Genomic DNA, 18,033 nt, shown 5'->3' on the forward strand with positions numbered 1-18,033 from the left:
AAATATCATTAGTTTAGTGTAACTGAACATATATTAATAAAATATGTACATATATTTACCATATCAAACTTTATTAATGAAAGTAATGGAATCATGTATCAAAATAAAACTGAAGGATGAAAAATACATAAAAATTCCAACCAATTCTTTAATTACCAAGAGAGTATTTAAAATTTCCATGAGAAAAAGTTATGTCACCACCATCAACATCATTTCAAACAAATTTTCTAACTACCTTCAAGAAGTGATCCAGGATGGGGGGGGGGTGAATAGAATTAAATAATGAGCAAGGCAAAACAATTTGAGGGGTAGAATTAGTAAAAAATCAAGGTTTCATGAAAAAATAAATATAAATTTTTTTTTCAATTTTAGAAGGAGGGTGTTCTCCCGGCATGCCCCTCCTTGCTTGGATCTGTGCCTGAGGAAAATAATACCATTATACAAGAAAAATCTAATACCATTATACAAGCAAACTCTTAGCAGATGTACAAATTAATTGTCATACCAAATATAGAAGCTTCTTTAAGAACATTTGATGAATCAAAGAGGAAATATCATGACAAGTCATGCAACATTATCAACTTAAAATGATACACTTATAACAGACAATAAGATAAAGATAAAGTCCTTATTTGATAACAATTTGTTTTCTTGTTGACATCGGTAATGGATTATTTCCAATCTAATGGTGTAAATAATTATGGAGCCAAGACATTTCACACCTCCAATGAAGCAACTGACAGGACTACTGCTATCACTAACCGTCACTATCGAAACAAAATGACATTCGATTTGTCAGTTCATCTGGACTTATATGACAGTATAGAGCTATACTGATGACAAACAGAAAGCAGGTACCGAACTTAATAAAGTTGAAAATTGCTGGTTCTGTCAATGAGCCATGATTAATGAAATTTTGAACCAGTGTTTGTTCATAATGACTGTAATTCTAATCCAATTAACAAAATAAAGTGTTATCAATGATAAAAAGAAATTTTTGACAAAGAAGATATTTGTCTGTCAACTATAACTCTATTCTAACAATAGTGTGTTGTCATTGTAACTGTAATACTCTTATGCCTTCTTCATGACAGGGTTAAGATTTGGCATAGTTTCCTACTTGCAATTCCAATTTTGATGTTTTAATTTTGTTTGTTTTTCATTCAAATTTATCAAATGTATATGAAGACTTTTCAATGCAATATCCAACTTAGACATGTGTAACAAATGAAGTATTCTAGGAAATGTTTTCTTTGTTGTTTCCTCTTCTTTTGTTTACATTTGTTTTTGTTTGTTTTCGGTTATAAAAGACAAAAAAGGCTCTGAAAAAATGATAATAAAAGATCATAGTCTTATTACAACTAAAAATTCAGTAATGTAGCACAAGCCAAAAGATGCCTTAACATTGCCAACATATGGAATGATATCTGATGACCAAAAAAAAAATTATATGTTTCCAATGAAATGTGACATTACTATATGTGCATTATGTTTTTGTCTCTGAAAACATGACTCCCCCATCCTAAGGTCAAAGGTGAATTACTCCAACAAAATTTCATGGATCATAAATTCCTGGTAATACACACAGTAACAAATCATGTCTTAACTTCCTGCAAAGTTTTACGAAATTCGGTAAGTAGTTTTAAGGAGTTGTGCTTAAAAAAGTGTGAAGGTCAGACAGAGGGACAGATGGACAGGGCAGAAGCACAATGTCTCCCCACAAAAATGAGGGACTTACATGCAAAGTTTATGGTCCTTCCAGTTTATACTTATTGAAATATCTGTAAAAGCTAGAAAATTAATCAATAGGCAATTTCAAGACTAACCTAAATGTGCCATATATTATACAGTAGATCACTATTCAAAGAGAGATTTAAAATTAGTGTGTTAGGGGCAATAACTTTCAATAACTGAATGAAGTCCATTCATACTTAAAACTAGTAAAAAAACTGAGCAGAGCATACCAGTGCCCCTCATTGAAAATGTGCTACGGTCTAGGGCATCTCTTTTACACATCAATGAATTATGAATCAACCCCCAACCCAACTCTCCCCTTAAAATCATACAGTTATTCTCTTTCATACAATTTTCACAAAAGCTTTTATCTTTCACTACTGACTTCTGGGGAGTTAATCAAATTTTGCCTTGTAGCCATCCTACCACTGATCTGTACAAATGTCTGGTGTCTTAGGCAGTAAATGATAGGATTAAGTAAAGAATTGGTCATACCTAATAGGAGTATTATTTCATAGGCTAAAAGGGCCAGTTCACACCATCTACAAACTAAGCGTAAAAATATTGTTATAAAGAATGGAAACCAGCACAAAATAAAACTAGCTAATACTAAACACAAGGTTGTCAACATTTTCCGCTTTGATTTGTTGATTGCTTTTTGTCTCATTTCTGAAGATGTGCTACTTAATCGTGTCCTTCCCACCTCCCGCTTGAAAGATTTCTTTACAGAAAGAAACATTCTAATGTACATAGCCAATAGGAGACAAAACGGGCTAAATACTCCGACCACAATTGCCCAAAACAAAAAATTCCTATCATACATGTTGTAGTAGGAACAAACAGAAAAAACATCTTTCATAAAAATCATTGATGAAGCGGATACAGCAAAACTCACTGACCAAACCAAGCATACTGACATCAAAATGACAGTTCTAAAATGACATCTGACAAAAGACTTGTGAAATAAAGGGTAACAGATTGCTATGTAACGTTCCATTGTCATGGCAACTATATTCAAAATAGATGCTGTTGACAAAAATAGTGATGTCATCAAGGTACCATAACAAATTATTTTAGAAACAAAAAGATCGGGCTGATGTAACCAAAGCAAATACAAAGGTATCGACAAAAGTCCCATTAATAAATCTGACAGAACCAGAGAGGACAATAGATACATACTTTTACGTAACTTAGAAATAATGATCCAAATTACCCAAGAATTTCCCAAAACAATAAAAATATCAGCAATTACTAAGTAAACAGTAGCAATAGTTACAAAAAGTTTATCAACTCTCTGTCTGCTTGGTATTTGTCTCAGAGTGAGTTGTTCCATTGTACTGGAATTGTCTCTATACATAACAAACTCGGCCATTGTTCTGTACTGTTTGTCAGGAAAACTTCAATGTTTGAAGACAAGCTGATAAGTTATATATAATCTCCCAAGAGTGAAATTCAATATTATGAAGAGTTACACAAGTAATATTGTTGACCATTAACCAATTTATTAGAACATCCCAGACAAGTTCATCAGTAGTTTATATACATAACTGGAAACTTTCAACCAATTCATTAATGAGATAATATCTATAAATTTGCTCTTTCTTATTTCCATTAAATTGTCAGTGTTCTGTGTATAGACTTTTCACTTATAAGCCTTTCATAAAAAACATTTATTTCCTTTGTCCATCAATGTCAACAAATATTCCATAGCTTTGAATCCCATATCAAAATATAAGCATGTTTTGTGAAATTAAACTCTAGAGAAAAGTATGTATCAGACTTGTAATACAGTTGTCTTTGGTTATAAGTTAATATGCTAGCATCATTAATATTTCAATAAATATATTAAAATTTGCTCCAACTGGTATTTTAGCAAAGTTCATAACAGATGTCAAATTGAGCTAGTATCTATTAAAAAACTAATAATGTTTTGTCCTGAAAATACCTTTACTACTTCAAGATCATGTATAAAGATTCTTAGTAGTGGCTGGTTAGGATAATCTCGGTTATCAGCCTGTAAACAAATTAAGTCCAAAGATATCGCAAAACTGACGGAAACTTAATAATCTTGGTCTCATTTCTAAGACTTTCCTGATAATTGGCTTTCTTTTGGCATTATAGCAAGAACCATTTCCAAAGAATTGATATTTCTCAGGTTCCTATGAAGTATAAATCCCAATATGTGGTATATATTTTTTCTTTGGTAACAAACATTCAAGTCTTTGTTTTGTAAGTTCTATCTAAAGTATCATTAACAATTTCCTGATTCCAATATCTCCCACATAGCTCCATATCAGCTACATCATATTTATATTGCTTCAATTACAGGAGCTACTATCATTGGCCAAACTGTAAATTGTCCTGCTAATAGCAGTCATAAGCCATTTTTCACGTCAATAAGAGAAAATTGGTCAAACAATGATCTTACTGTCTAAGGTGACATGTCCAGCATTTGATATAATAAAACTGAAACTATATAAGCATGTCCAGTAAAAAAACTAATGCATCAAAACATTCCAGGGAAAAAGGAGGTAGGCAAATATCAAAGTTTTCAAGATGAGAAGAGGTAGACATGGATCCAACAGTTCAGGGGAGAGATGAAGTAGGCATGGATCCAATTTTACAGGGGAGAAAGGGAATAGGCATAGATCCAAGATTTCAGGGGAGAAAGAGTATAGTTATGGATCCAAAGTTTTAGGGAAGAGAGTGATGAGGCATGGATCCAAAGTTTCAGAGGAGAGAAGAGGTAGCCAAGCATTAAAAGTAACCATGGATCAAAGGTTTCAATGGACAGATGGGGTAGGCATGAATCCAATGTTTCAGGAGAGAAAGGGAGAAGTCAAGGATCAGATGGATGGAGTAGACATGGATCTTAGGTTTCAGGACAGAGAGGGAGTAGACATGAAAAAATGGAATCAATCAGAGACTCACACTTTACTTGGATATTTTCTGCTTCAGGTGAAAAAACTTTAATCATCATTAGAATTCCATATAAAATTTAATTACATAAAAGAACTATAAACTAAAAGCCTGAACAGCCCACCAGGCTTAATGAGTCGCATTCCAATTTTTTGTTAAAGTAGTCATTTTTTTATTGGATAAAAAATTCCTAATGCTCACACTTAAGGAACAATCATATCAACTTTCATTGAATTTTGTCCAGCAGTTTCACAAGAGAAGAAATATTTTGAAGTTATAATATAAAATAAAGAAAAAAAACTTCCATAAAGGGCAATAATACCAATATGGCTCCACAGATTTACAGATCTCAAATTCTTATACCAGTGCTATTTCTAGTTTGAAATATAAAAAAACAGTCCTAGGCAGAATACAGGTATACAAATGCCAAGTGATGGCATTAGCTCACATGGACCTTTAGGCTAGGAGAGCAGGCATTAGCCCACATGGACCTTCAGGCTAGGAGAGCTGCCATTAGATCACATGGACCTTCAGGCTAGGAGAGCTGCCATTAGATCACATGGACCTTCAGGCTAGGAGAGCTAATATAGAAAACAAAACTGAATACTAACACTTAACTGTAGAAAAATAAAATGGAATGTTTTCATAGCTTATCCATCAATCCAAACGCTGATATACAGAGATATATAAAACTGATGATGTTCCCTTCCACACTAAATATTTTGGAAAGTGAATCAGGAAATCATAAAAATGTGTGAATCACAAAATAAGAACAATAACTCTAACTAAAATTTAGAAGGTAGAACTACAAAAACTTACTATAAAATAACTGTAAAAAAAATCCATATTTTCTATAATATGTGTATCATGATGCAAAAGTGCACCAAGGTTGAAGTAAGATGGTATCAAGTACCAGTCCATATAAAATTCAGCCACTACTTATGGCAAGGAGATTCATGCTGTAGAAAAACTCCCTGAACAAATGATGCTTTTTTTTGGTGTACATATGCTATATTTCTAAATGACAATAGTTCTTTCTGTATTTATATCTGTATTTTTTAGAAAACTGCACCTCAATCTCCCACTAAAAACAACCAAATCAAACCAGATCAAGAACGATAACTCTTGCAAAATGCTAATTTCATGTACAATCTATATAAATTTTATCTCAAAAGCTCAACACCCAAACAAAAAACTAAGACTGGTTATGTGGTCTATAGCTGTTTCTGAACAAGAAATAAAAGTTACTTTGGTGGGTTTGTGACATGCATGAATCACCTCCTGTCTGATCTTTATAAAGACTGCTACTTAAATGACTGCCTACTACTTGTAAGAGCAAGACATCACAACTAGTTCATAATGTTTCAGTACTTTCACTGTCTGACTTCCCATACTTCACCATCCTCCTAAGTCAGGGTTTTGAGTCCACCCTCGCTCCCTCAAGCCCCTGACATCACTGACTCATATTTGCGGGTATCATTCAGTGCCATCTAGTGAGTTACTTAAATTTAAACCCGGATCCAAAATCCAATCAAATCACTTGTAATAGAAACTCTTTGATATAACTTACAAAGTGGCTACACATAACGTCATTTTTTTCAGTAAAGACTCTAAACGGAATCTATAGTTATCATTTTTGCTCATATTATATCATTTGTGACATCATACAACTTTCAGTTACTATATCGGATCGTCCATTACCTCGTACTATTGTTTACCTTTCCACAGACATTTTATGTTAAATCAATTTTCATTGGTGCTTTGCACCCGGAGAAGCAACCAATCGTAATTGGCTGGACGATACCCGCTAAAAATGACTGAGTGATGTCAGGGGTTTGAGAGAGCATGGGTGGACTCAAAACCCTGACTTGGGAGGATCATACTTCACACACATTTACAAACTTTTTGTTTCATTTAAACTTTTTCATAAATTCTTAAACCTGCCCAAAAATTAACTTGTAATTACATTTAATAAATATATTTTAACAGTATTTATTCTATTTATTCCTACACAGTAGTTTCATTAAAATTAAACTAATTTCAACTTCAAAAAATAATTCCAAGATGTACATAAAATTTTCTAAAATAGACACTTTGATCAATTTGAATTCTCACCAATTTTACTTTGTTAAAATTACTGCTCTTCAATTCCTATTCATAAATCATAACAATGAATGAAATTATGTATAATTTGACTAATAAGTGTGTTAAATGGAACATGCTTTACATATTTCATGTTTCTCAATACTTTCAGCACTGCAAAAGCAAAATCTCTTAAATGCAAATTTATTTCTTATCATCTTTCAAGGCCAAAAAGAAGTCCCTCAAATCTTCTACATACTTGAAGACTAGATCTAACTTTATTTGCAGCAATGATAGAATATTATTATGCTGAATAGTTGTCAGAAGCATATTCACTGATTTGGAAAAATATTGAGTCATATTAAAGGCATTACATATAAACTTCATCTTGTGTAGTGTTCAGAAATAGTGGAAAAGTTTCTTCTGATGAACTTGTAACATATTGTGTTTTTATCCTGGAAAATCATAAACCTAATAATGCTACACAAGTATTCATTTCAGACAGACTGACAGACAGTGGAAAAAAAGAATACTTTTTTTTTAAATGGAGCAAGGGTATAACTTATTTTCACAGAATCAACGAACATATATGGTCCAAGTTAATGAATAGGGTTATAAAATATCCAACCAAAAAATCCCTAACATACAGCAACTATAAACTCGCATGGTAGAACATGTGCTGATCTTTCTCAACCTGTGAATTACAATCAGCACTTGTCAAATACACACTTAGATGCATCAATAATGACTTCCTGGGAGAAGCTAACTCTCATTATCATTCTGTCATGTCTTCAAGGACAGTAATTGCTCCAATTTATATCTATGTCATTAGTACAAGTAATTATTTGTGACAATGTTATCAATTTTGTTGTATCTTATGTTAGTATTATTTTTGTCATGTAGTCCATGTAAGAATTTATAATTCTTAACAAGACAAATATAAATTATAAATATTGACAAATTGTCTACCTGTTAACCCTCCCACATTAACTTTATTAATGAAAAATTTAGAATTTCCCCCATAAACATGTAAGATTTGTTGGAAGTTTTTGGTTAAAATTACTACTAGTACATTTTCTGTGAAAAGTACTAAATAGTTCAATTTTCACATAAAACATCTCCTACAAGAGACAGTGTCTATTGTAGAGAATCTCCAATGGTTGAAAGGTAATAAAATTATTCCAATTATCACTTATAACTGATGAAAATTGTGACAATTACACATGTACAGTGAAACCTGAATGAACCAAGCCTCCTTAGGACTTATATATTGGTTTAGTTCAGACATGTTTAGTCTACTTATAGTCAAACCTCGACGGCTCAAACTCCAAGGCAACATTGAAATATGTTAGCGTTAACAAGAGTTCCAGCAATTGAAGTTTGTATATTTCCGGATTTTTTTTTGTGCCAGTCCGAGTTTGACTACCTACATTGTATGTTAAAAATACATAAAGTCTATTATAAACAGATTAAAAAGTGTCTGCTTTAGACAAGTTTTCAGATTATTCAGGATTTGGTTTAGACAGGTTTTCAGATTATTCAGGGTGTTTTAGACAAGTTTTAAGATTATTCAGTCTGTTTTAGACAGGTTTTCAGACTATTCAGGGTCTGTTTTAGACAGGTTTTCAGACTATTCAGGGTTAGGTTTAGACAGGTTTTCAAACTATTCAGGGTTTGGTTTAGAAAAGTTTTCAGATTATTCAGGGTCTGTTTTAGACAGGTTTTCAGATTATTCAGGGTCTGGTATAGACAAGTTTTCAGATTATTCAGGGTTAGGTTTAGACAGGTTTTCTGATTATTCAGGGTTTGGTTTAGACGAGTTTTCAGATTATTCAGTCTGTTTTAGACAAGTTTTCAGATTATTCAGGGTCTGTTTTAGACGAGTTTTCAGATTATTCAGGGTCTGTTTTAGACAAGTTTTCAGATTATTCAGGGTTAGGTTTAGACAGGTTTTCAGATTATTCAGGGTCTGTTTTAGACGAGTTTTCAGATTATTCAGGGTCTGGTATAGACAAGTTTTCAGATTATTCAGGGTTAGGTTGAGACTTGTTTCACTATACATGTATATGAAAATTTTTCAATAATTGACAGAAGTGAAGCACATGCTCAGCAATGTGAAGTGTGTCCTATCATGATTGATATTTTAAGGGAAGTCAGGTCACACTCCAGTCTAAGGGAACATTATATGGAAGATTATTTTCTAACAGTAATTGTCATTGTAATGCTGTCGTGAATTGGCCATTATATACCAGTATTATAACACTGATACCAAATGACATTAATCTTATCACAAACTAAAAATACTTATTTTAAAGTACTGTCATTAGGAATAACTTAAGGTCCAACCTCTGCAAAAATAGGATTTTATTCTTTTATTTTAAATTATTTTGATTAAGGACAAACATTTTCTTGCATACCCCTACACTTTCAATTTAACATGGTAAATTTCAAATGTTAATTGAAATGAAAATATTTTAGCACCAGTAACAAATTGGCACAAAAGAATCATGTTTTTCAATGTCACACTGAAGGTTTCACACAGAAAACAGTTTCAAGGAAACACTTAAAATATTAACTAGAAACAGATCTTAATGACGGCTACATAGAACTATTTCATAAAATAAAAAAGGTGAAATCTTTATAAACAAGGGTAAAGCCTTCACAATGAAAAACTTTCGTATTACAATTTCCAAGGAATATGTTCCCCTTAAAAAAATACAGACTAGAACTTAGTTACAAACATGTTGGACACTGATAATGGCAGATTATTTCTGCATTAATACAGACTAGGACTTAGTTACAAACATGTTAGACATGGCAGATTATTTCTGCATTAATACAGACTAGGACTTAGTTACAAACATGTTAGACATGGCAGATTATTTCTGCATTTATGTATTATTGCCATTGTCATTGTCATCTTATATATTTTAAACATTTGTACATCTATGGTGAAATCCATAAACCAAAAAAAAAGAATTACAGCGAGTTATATAGTTCTCTTCAGGGAATAGAGTTGGCCTTTTCTTGATTAAATGACCATTGCCTGATTAAATGTCATAGATGTTTAACTGAACAATTGACAAAGAGATTTTAACTTTCTCTTAAACATAGACTAAAATATCTTTGAAATGATAAAAACCAGGGAAGACCAACAATATTTCCTGAAGTTAACTATATAATTCGCTGCAATATATATCAAGACGACCAACTTTATTCCCTAAAGTTAACTATATTACTAACTGTAACGATGTTGCTACACACGCTTAACTACATTAAAGACAGTCACAAAAATCAATGGCATATTGTCATTGTCTGATGTACCTCTATTATGGGTCATCCTATAGTGACCTTTGAAATGTATTAAAAATTAGAGTCCTATTTACATCTGCTCCTTTTAGACAATATCTTTAATATAGAACTGAAGTGCATGTACCTGTATCGAGGACTGGTGCAGGACCAAGAAACACAAATTCAATAATTTATTGGACAAAGAAAGGTTATCAGAAGTTGATCCTTCAGAAATAACTGCCAGACTGAGATACCATAACATTAAATTTAGGGTTTGATTTTAATCAGACAGCATTATTCATGGATTTTTTTACAAATCTATTACATTATATATTTACAAGGGCATTTTCATAATCATAGAATTCCTAGGACAAATGATTCTTAAAAATTACTTATCATTGCAAAACAAGTATTTATGTAGTAGAACAATAGTAGTATTTTTTTTTTCAAAAAAATGCTGGCATTTTTATTCCAGTGGGGTTGTTAACATATACATCATACCTATTCTCGTTTTTTGAGTAAGTTCTATAGAATACCACACTTTTGCTTTTTCTGCTGTCTGACAGTATAAAAGCAAATTATTCAGAGTACAACAGTATAGTCATTCAAAAAATTCTATAATTAATGGCAAATAAAATTCTTCTAAAGGTACACTTTCTTAAATTTATTTGGACTTCTCATGATCATCTATCATAAACATTATGCACACACGGGAATAGACCTATAAGTGCATGAACCTAGACCAAATGTAGGCTTGGTGGTGCAGAAAGGTAAAGCCATATGACCTAGAAGTGGTGAGTGAGACCTGTACAGAAGCACGATAACTCTCCCCTTTTTAATAAGCTGAATTGAGCCATTATGATGCCATACAGAGTATAAGATTTGTACTTACGGACTGGTGATAGTATTGATAAGGTGGGTTTTGATATAGCCCTCAGGGTCCTTCATATCTTGTACTGCAATAGAGAAGAGACATTCTATACATAGCTGTCTTTCATACCTAAGGAGCAGTGGATTATGGTTTCTCTACAGACTATTTGTGGGAGTAATTATCAGTAAAATGCAGTGAACAGAAGATATAGTTTCAGGGATTCCAGAGTTTTAACTTTATATCTGAAGTAAACAAATTTCAAGCAAAACCATACCTGTTGACCTTTGGAACAGATCATGTGAAAGATTTTCCCCCACTGACACTGTCTCATGTGGGAGATTCATCCCTCACTGACACTATCTCATGTAGGAGATTCTCTCCCCAACTGTCACTGTCTCATGTGGGAGATCCCCCCATCGACATTGTCTTATGTTTTCATGTAAAAGCATTTTTAAAGTATTAATTCAGTATTTATATAATATATAGTAGTTAACATGTATGGCAAAACCTAGGAATTTCATTAATCAAGCATGAAACATTTTATAAATCCACTACTGAGTAAATGTGTACAAGTTAACGATGATTTTTTTCTTATTTTAGGAACTTTGGGTTTTTTTTGGCCAAATAAGAGAAATTTTCAATCAGAGGAGTATAAACTGAGTTACATTTACATTTATCAGATGAGAACAGTCTTAGTCCTATTAGCATATAATAAATGATGCAAGCTGAATTGTACTTACATGTATTAAATGCATACAGTCTGGTTTAAACTTACATACATCAAATGAATACAGTTGAGTTTTATTTGCATGAATCAGATGAGTACATTTGAGTTATACTTGTATGTCTCAGATGAGTACCAGTTATACTCACATGTATCAGGTGAATACAGTTGAGTTTTACTCACATGCATCAGATGAATACATTTAAGTTATATTCATGTAATAGACTAGTACAGTTCTTACAATTATCAAATGAGCACACTCTATTTACATGTATCAGATGAGCACACTCTACTTACAAGTATCAGATGAGCACACTCTACATACATGTATCAGATGAGCACACTCTACTTACAAGTATCAGATGAGCACACTCTACATACATGTAACAGATGAGCACACTCTACTTACAAGTATCAGATGAGCACACTCTACATACATGTAACAGATGAGCACACTCTACTTACATGTATCAGATGAGTAGTGTTTACTGAAGGCTTTTTCCTTTGGTATATCTGGGTAAAGCAGGGTCAGTTGTGGTAGATCTTTAATTCTATCAGCAAGAGTACGAATGCTGATTTCTTTGGTACCATATGGTGCCAGGTTCCATACCTGTCTTTCACCTATTTGGAAAAAAAGAATCTTTAATTAGCCACTAATCTTTTTTTGGCAATTAGTATTTAAAATGCAAGTGCAAATATAAAAATAGTGTCATACCAACCAGTAGATAAGTCTATTCCAATAATGTTTTAACAATAAGCATGTGACATGTGGCTATTATAAATAGCAGGTTAAAACATTGGCTTTGTTAAAATCCTTACTTACAGAACAACAGAGAACAAAAAAGCTATTGTTTTATGGCATCATGATAAAAAAGTTCATAAACCCAAAACAAAACAGGCTACATTCAATTGAGAAGGAAAAATAAAATAACATGGCTATATAGAGAGTTTCCATACCTGGTATTTTGGTGTGGTCTTCAGCTGACCAGGCTATTGTGACTCCCCCAGCCTCAGAATCAGAGAATCTACACAAGAATGTACCTGTAGGTTTAGTCATCAGCCATTCCTGGGCTTGCTGTTTACTGATAAACCCTATGATGGTTCTGTAAACACAATTAAAACTTTTCATTTTTATCATGAATTAACAGTTTCTGAGTTATGAAGACAAAAAAAGTTTGAGTATTCAGAAGCAGGAAACTCAGAAAGCTAATATTAAAAATATACATCTACCTAAAATTATGTCTAAAAATTACTTCAGTGATAATTCAGAAAAAGGGTCAAGTTTCAAGTGGCTGAAAACAAAAGCAACACAGGTTAATATCAATTCTATTTACAGGTTTTTAAGCATCCCTGACATTGCTTCAGGTCTTTAAAGGTTTTTTAACATCCCTGACCGGGTTTCAGGTCTTTACAGATTTTTGACATCCCTAACTTGGTTTCAGGTCTTTTCAGTTTTAACATCCCTGATTTTGTTTCAATCTCACAATGATAAAAGATTTTAATATCCTCACAATGTGTGCATAAATCAGCTTAGTAACTTCCCAATTTCCTCCACAAAAATAAATTGAAACATTTAATCAGATATTTAAACATGCTGTGTCTTACCCATCCATCCAGAGTTTTTTCAGTTGGTCTTTGGTTAGCCTCATCACAGCAAAGAACCATTCCCAAAATGTGAAGTTTCTCCCAGGTAATGTATCCTTAAAAAATGTATAGTTCCAGAACTTCAACACATGGACTAAAACTGGGTAAAAATTAAAAAGACTGTGAGCAAATTAAGCTCACTAAAAGACACCCATCTCACAAACCTAGAAGCCATAAGGTCAAACAGGGATCTGAAGTCACTCAAGACTGATATCCAATCCTACAATATGGTATGTCTACTGGTATATAAAGCAAAATACCAAGTGACTGTCATAAGTTGTTGCACAGAAAACTGCTACAAAATGGTGCAATCAGACGAATGGATGAACAAACAAATGGAATAACAGACACTATGTATACTGTCTGCTTTTAATGCAGGAGTATAATAAACCATATATCCTGCCAAGCACCAGCCACATTTTCAGTGAGGTATAATTTACTAGTTCTGAATCTTCACAACAATTCAATTTGAAGAGCTCACTGTGGGCTTGTCAGCACTATCACATGTAATAGTAAGTACCAGTTTTATTGAAATTGTCATTTTTTTGTGATATATTGCAAAATTTAGAGCTTAAAATTACAGTAAATTACAGATGATATCTTCATAAAGGAATTGTAAGACTCTGCTAAGGATGTTTAGACATAGATTTACATAGATGTTGACCTTCAAACATTCTAAAGCTAAAGTGAAAGATCTCCTTCTAAAAAAATTCTCAATCTGGGAGATTTGCTGTGGTTTTGTTTCTGCAACAAGTTTAATGTTTAGCAGACCGTATTTGAATTTAAGACCATTTTCTTGTGGCACCTGTACCCTGCAAAATGACATGCAATGTTGCCCTATATTACAATCATAGTAAATTAATTGCCTTTATCACAGGTTCGTGATCAATTTGTTTCGACAAGAGTTGAAGCAATTGTTTTTACAATTTTAAACCAAATTATAGAAAAAAAGACAACAGAAATTCCCGAATGTTGCCAAACCTACTGCTTTAACATGGGCATGTAGGTGGGAATTGTAGAATTTTTTATGAAGTATTGAGAAACTCCCACCAAAAGTAGGATACATTTAGCATTACCTACCTTGTTAAATAATGCCCAATTGATGTTGTGGTTTGTGTAGTCATCTGATGGTTTACCATCTTGTAAATAAAAAAATTACATCATTATCATAGAAAAACATGATTATGTTAAAGTAATTCTCCTTATAGTATAATTGACTTTTATCAAAATCATTTCTTGAAATCTTTTAAAGTTTAGCTAATATGATAATGTATCAATCACTGCCTCTCTTAAGGATGTAGACCTAGTGTAAGGGACCCAACTCTTAAAAATCAGTGGAACGTTTGTATTCAGTATTTTACATCAATCTTATGAAGCATCTAATTCACTTGGATTCATTTTATTCTGCTTCAAACAAAAGCTTGAGAGGCTTTGGTGAAATTGAATATGATACAAACATATCACTGATTTCATGAGTTATGTCCCTTACCCTAGGTCTACCTCTTTAAAGTGAAAACAACTATCACAGAATATTTCATTAAATTGACTACTGTGAATTGAAGATGCCTATATCCCTACAAAATTTTAAAGTTGACTTACTAAACACTTTAGATGCAAGGTAGTTAAGGTTGTCTTGAGTGAGACCTCGTCCTGTCATTGAATGAAACTTCGTGTTCAAGAGCTGGGCCATTGCAGACCATGATACCTGATTAGGTACCTGAAATGGTGTTCTGCCCTGAAAATCATCAGCAAAATTATCATAAATCAAAGACAACTATCTTATAATGGGATACAGACTTTCTGAGTACCACATTCATTACAGAGTATACATATCATTGAGTTAAATTCAATCGTTAAATCTTAAGTTTAATTTTTTTTCCACAAACCAATAAGGCTCACTGGAGTCTGTGCTGTTCTACACCTGAGACCAAAAAAAAACTGTTTAAGGTTACAAATGATGAAAAAATAGGGTAGGTAAATAGATAAAATCATTTTATTTTTTTTTTATTTCAGATAAACACTTATGGGAGGATTTCTTGACTTTAATAGTGCTCAACTAAAAAATTGATATTTTAGCTGCATTTTATATATATAAAAAATACCAATAAAATTTCCTAGGGTAGACAGAGTAACCTTAAACAGATAATTTTTTCTTTGGCCTAATCATAAATAGTAAACACAACAATGTTACAATTTACTGCTTTTGTTTTGTAATTAAAATTAAGTATAACGGTCAAACAGCAGATCTTGCTATTTTCATGACTGATGCTATTCTCACCAATGTCCTTATCTAAATTTCATTTCTCAGGTAAAATTTTTATGTGATGGCTATATTTTCAGACAACAATTACCATAATCTACAGTATAACTGATCTCAGAATTTGAGCAAGAACTTTGTGTAAAGGAGATGATGAAAAATGTATTGGCAAGAAGTACCTCTTGACCAGTAACAGTTTAAAAATAAAAAAAATAAAACACAAAATAAGGCTATTAATATATTGCTACTCAATTGATTCATTAATTTAGCAAAAATAAATTCATCCATAAAATATCAGGATTCCTGTGTCAGTTTATGAATATAGGACCCCTGTCAAAATTCAACCACAATACCTAATCACAATTTTTTTTCCAATTGGTTTTTGCTAAAGGTAAAACTATCCACCCCATCAGAAAAGTCATATCCTATAGCTAAAACTTTCCATCCCATCAGAAAACAGAAAAGTCATATCCTAAAGAGAAAAATATCCACCCAATTAAAAAGCTGAAATTATCCACCCCATCAGAAAAGTCATATCCTAAAGCTTAAACTATCCATCCCATCAGAAAACAGAAAAGTCATATCCTAAAGAAAAAAATATCCACCCAATTAAAAAGCTAAAATTATCCACATAATCAGAAAAATCCTACCAACCATAAATACAAAAGTACAGTATATACCGATACATTTGAATTAACCAGAAATTATTGCTTCTAGTAGAAACTAATGAAAAAATCTGTTTCTAAAGACAGACGTACAGACATGAGGAATACAGAATAATACTACTTTGATAGTAAGGATTTATAATTTATACTAACAAAAGCCTTTTCTCTTTGACAACTGAGATAATTCGTGTCTGGAAAAATGTCCCATCAAATTGAACCATAAAATATATAATTAAAATAGATCAAAATATGATAAATATCTGCCATCTATTCTCAAAATAAAATCTGATTACAAAATAGGGTTATAGACAAATTTGTGTTAAGTTGATGAGCATGCTCAATATACACTTCTGCCAGATATGGCTTGGGTAGAACAAAAGGATTTTCTTTATGGAAGCGTGTACTGAGCATGCTCAACACATGCTCAATACATGCTCATGGAGTATCTCACAGTTAGGACAAAATGGTCTATTGCTAAGGTTTAAGCCATGATCTTTTATTGTAGTTCTCATTGTTTTTATGATTTTATACAGGTCTTAAATCAGTAATTATTTTTTTTCACTTTTGAACCAAGGATATTTCTATCTTTAACTATTGGAGATTTTCTTCCATCACCAAAAAGAGATGTTTGTGATGTCAAAATTTCATGGAGTCTTAAAAATACAAAAGATTAGCTGCAAGCAGGGTGTTCTCAATTGTCATAGTTATATATCAAATAACTTGTCTAAAAAGTGAGGGGGAAAAGCACACCACAAAAATATGTAAATTTAGAAAATCCCTGACTCTCTTGGTTAAGATTTTAATGTTTTCTTAAATAGTAGTCTTTGAAAGAATCATGCATGTAATTTGTGATACACCCCAAAAAAGACTATCGGTATACATTTTTATTTTTGTTATTAAGTTGCTTTATAGGTCTATATGATGCAATGCAATTCATTGCAATCACTCTGCTCTTAGGAGATAATCCACATTGAAAATCAAACAGTTTCTATTGAATTTTAGTGTCATTAAAAGAGTTATCTCCCTAAATTTTGAATTCTACAGTACATTCTATATAATTTTTAACTATGAAAAGCTATATGAAATTTTTGTTATTTATAAAATTTTAAACAAAATATAAAAAATAACAATATGTAGGCTTTCCAACCATATATCACACTTTGCATGATTCTTATTAGGAGAGCTACTTAACTTGGTAGAGCCTTATTAGAACTTGACCCTTCTGTCTAACAATCTCAGTAGTGTTAAGATTCCTTAAACATTATTATATCACAAAGGAAAATGAAAGGTGCCAAAAAGACTGTTACAGGTTGAGACCATTATCAGTGGAAAGATGCAAAATAAATATATGTAATCCATTTTTACATAGCATAGGCACATGGGGACAGATAAAAATTCAGTATCTGCTGAGAATAAGTAGTTTCTGAGAAAATTGTTTAGAAAATAACATTTACCCCCCGCCAAACATTCTTCTTGTAAAATTCAACCAAAAAAAGGGGGGCAGAGAGAGACTCAGTCCTGTCCCCAAGAACCTATGACAACATGGCTATTATTCTAATAGTATTTCTATGGCAGTACATTGACTTCTACCAAACAACTTCATCAAAATTTTAAGTAAAATAACATCATATAGTTCCTGAACATATACTCAGCCATTAAAAAAATAATAAAAACATTCCTTATACCAAGGACAATCATTCTCTTCAAAAGAAATTACTGGATACCTATTAAATTGGATCTGTAACTCATCAACAAGTTACAAAAAAAATTGTAACACTGACATGCCAGTAATTTATACATGGAGAATAACAACAACATAAACTTTTTGACTAGATATAAATTATTA

The 18,033-nt window shown here is 32.2% G+C and overlaps 2 protein-coding genes across 10 annotated transcripts in view; both read right to left on the reverse strand.

The window, feature by feature from the left end:
- Nucleotides 1-18,033, reverse strand: part of LOC148611566 (signal transducer and activator of transcription 5B-like) — a 79,358-nt gene that overhangs the window by 12,794 nt on the left and 48,531 nt on the right. For all 9 annotated transcript variants that reach the window (XM_088592231.1, XM_088592235.1, XM_088592228.1 and 6 more), the window contains 6 exons: nucleotides 14,865-15,000; nucleotides 14,346-14,404; nucleotides 13,227-13,321; nucleotides 12,579-12,724; nucleotides 12,087-12,242; nucleotides 10,919-10,982 (listed from right to left, as the gene is read on the reverse strand). In XM_088592231.1, the coding sequence (XP_088448357.1) occupies nucleotides 10,919-10,982; nucleotides 12,087-12,242; nucleotides 12,579-12,724; nucleotides 13,227-13,321; nucleotides 14,346-14,404; nucleotides 14,865-15,000 (656 nt within the window). The remainder of the gene's footprint in view (nucleotides 1-10,918; nucleotides 10,983-12,086; nucleotides 12,243-12,578; nucleotides 12,725-13,226; nucleotides 13,322-14,345; nucleotides 14,405-14,864; nucleotides 15,001-18,033) is intronic.
- Nucleotides 125-6,527, reverse strand: LOC148611567 (trace amine-associated receptor 13c-like). Its single transcript, XM_088592227.1, has one exon. The coding sequence runs from the start codon at nucleotides 3,104-3,106 to the stop codon at nucleotides 2,102-2,104; it is 1,005 nt and encodes a 334-aa protein (XP_088448353.1). The 5' UTR covers nucleotides 3,107-6,527; the 3' UTR covers nucleotides 125-2,101.

This window comes from Perna viridis, chromosome 7, assembly GCF_037379345.1.
Source record: "Perna viridis isolate PV_CMFRI_1.1 ecotype Kerala chromosome 7, ASM3737934v1, whole genome shotgun sequence".
NCBI lineage: Eukaryota > Metazoa > Mollusca > Bivalvia > Mytilida > Mytilidae > Perna > Perna viridis.

Excerpts from the sequence above, each read along its gene's own strand:
- LOC148611567 (XM_088592227.1), bottom strand. The coding sequence starts at position 3,106 with ATGGCCGAGTTTGTTATGTATAGAGACAATTCCAGTACAATGGAACAA.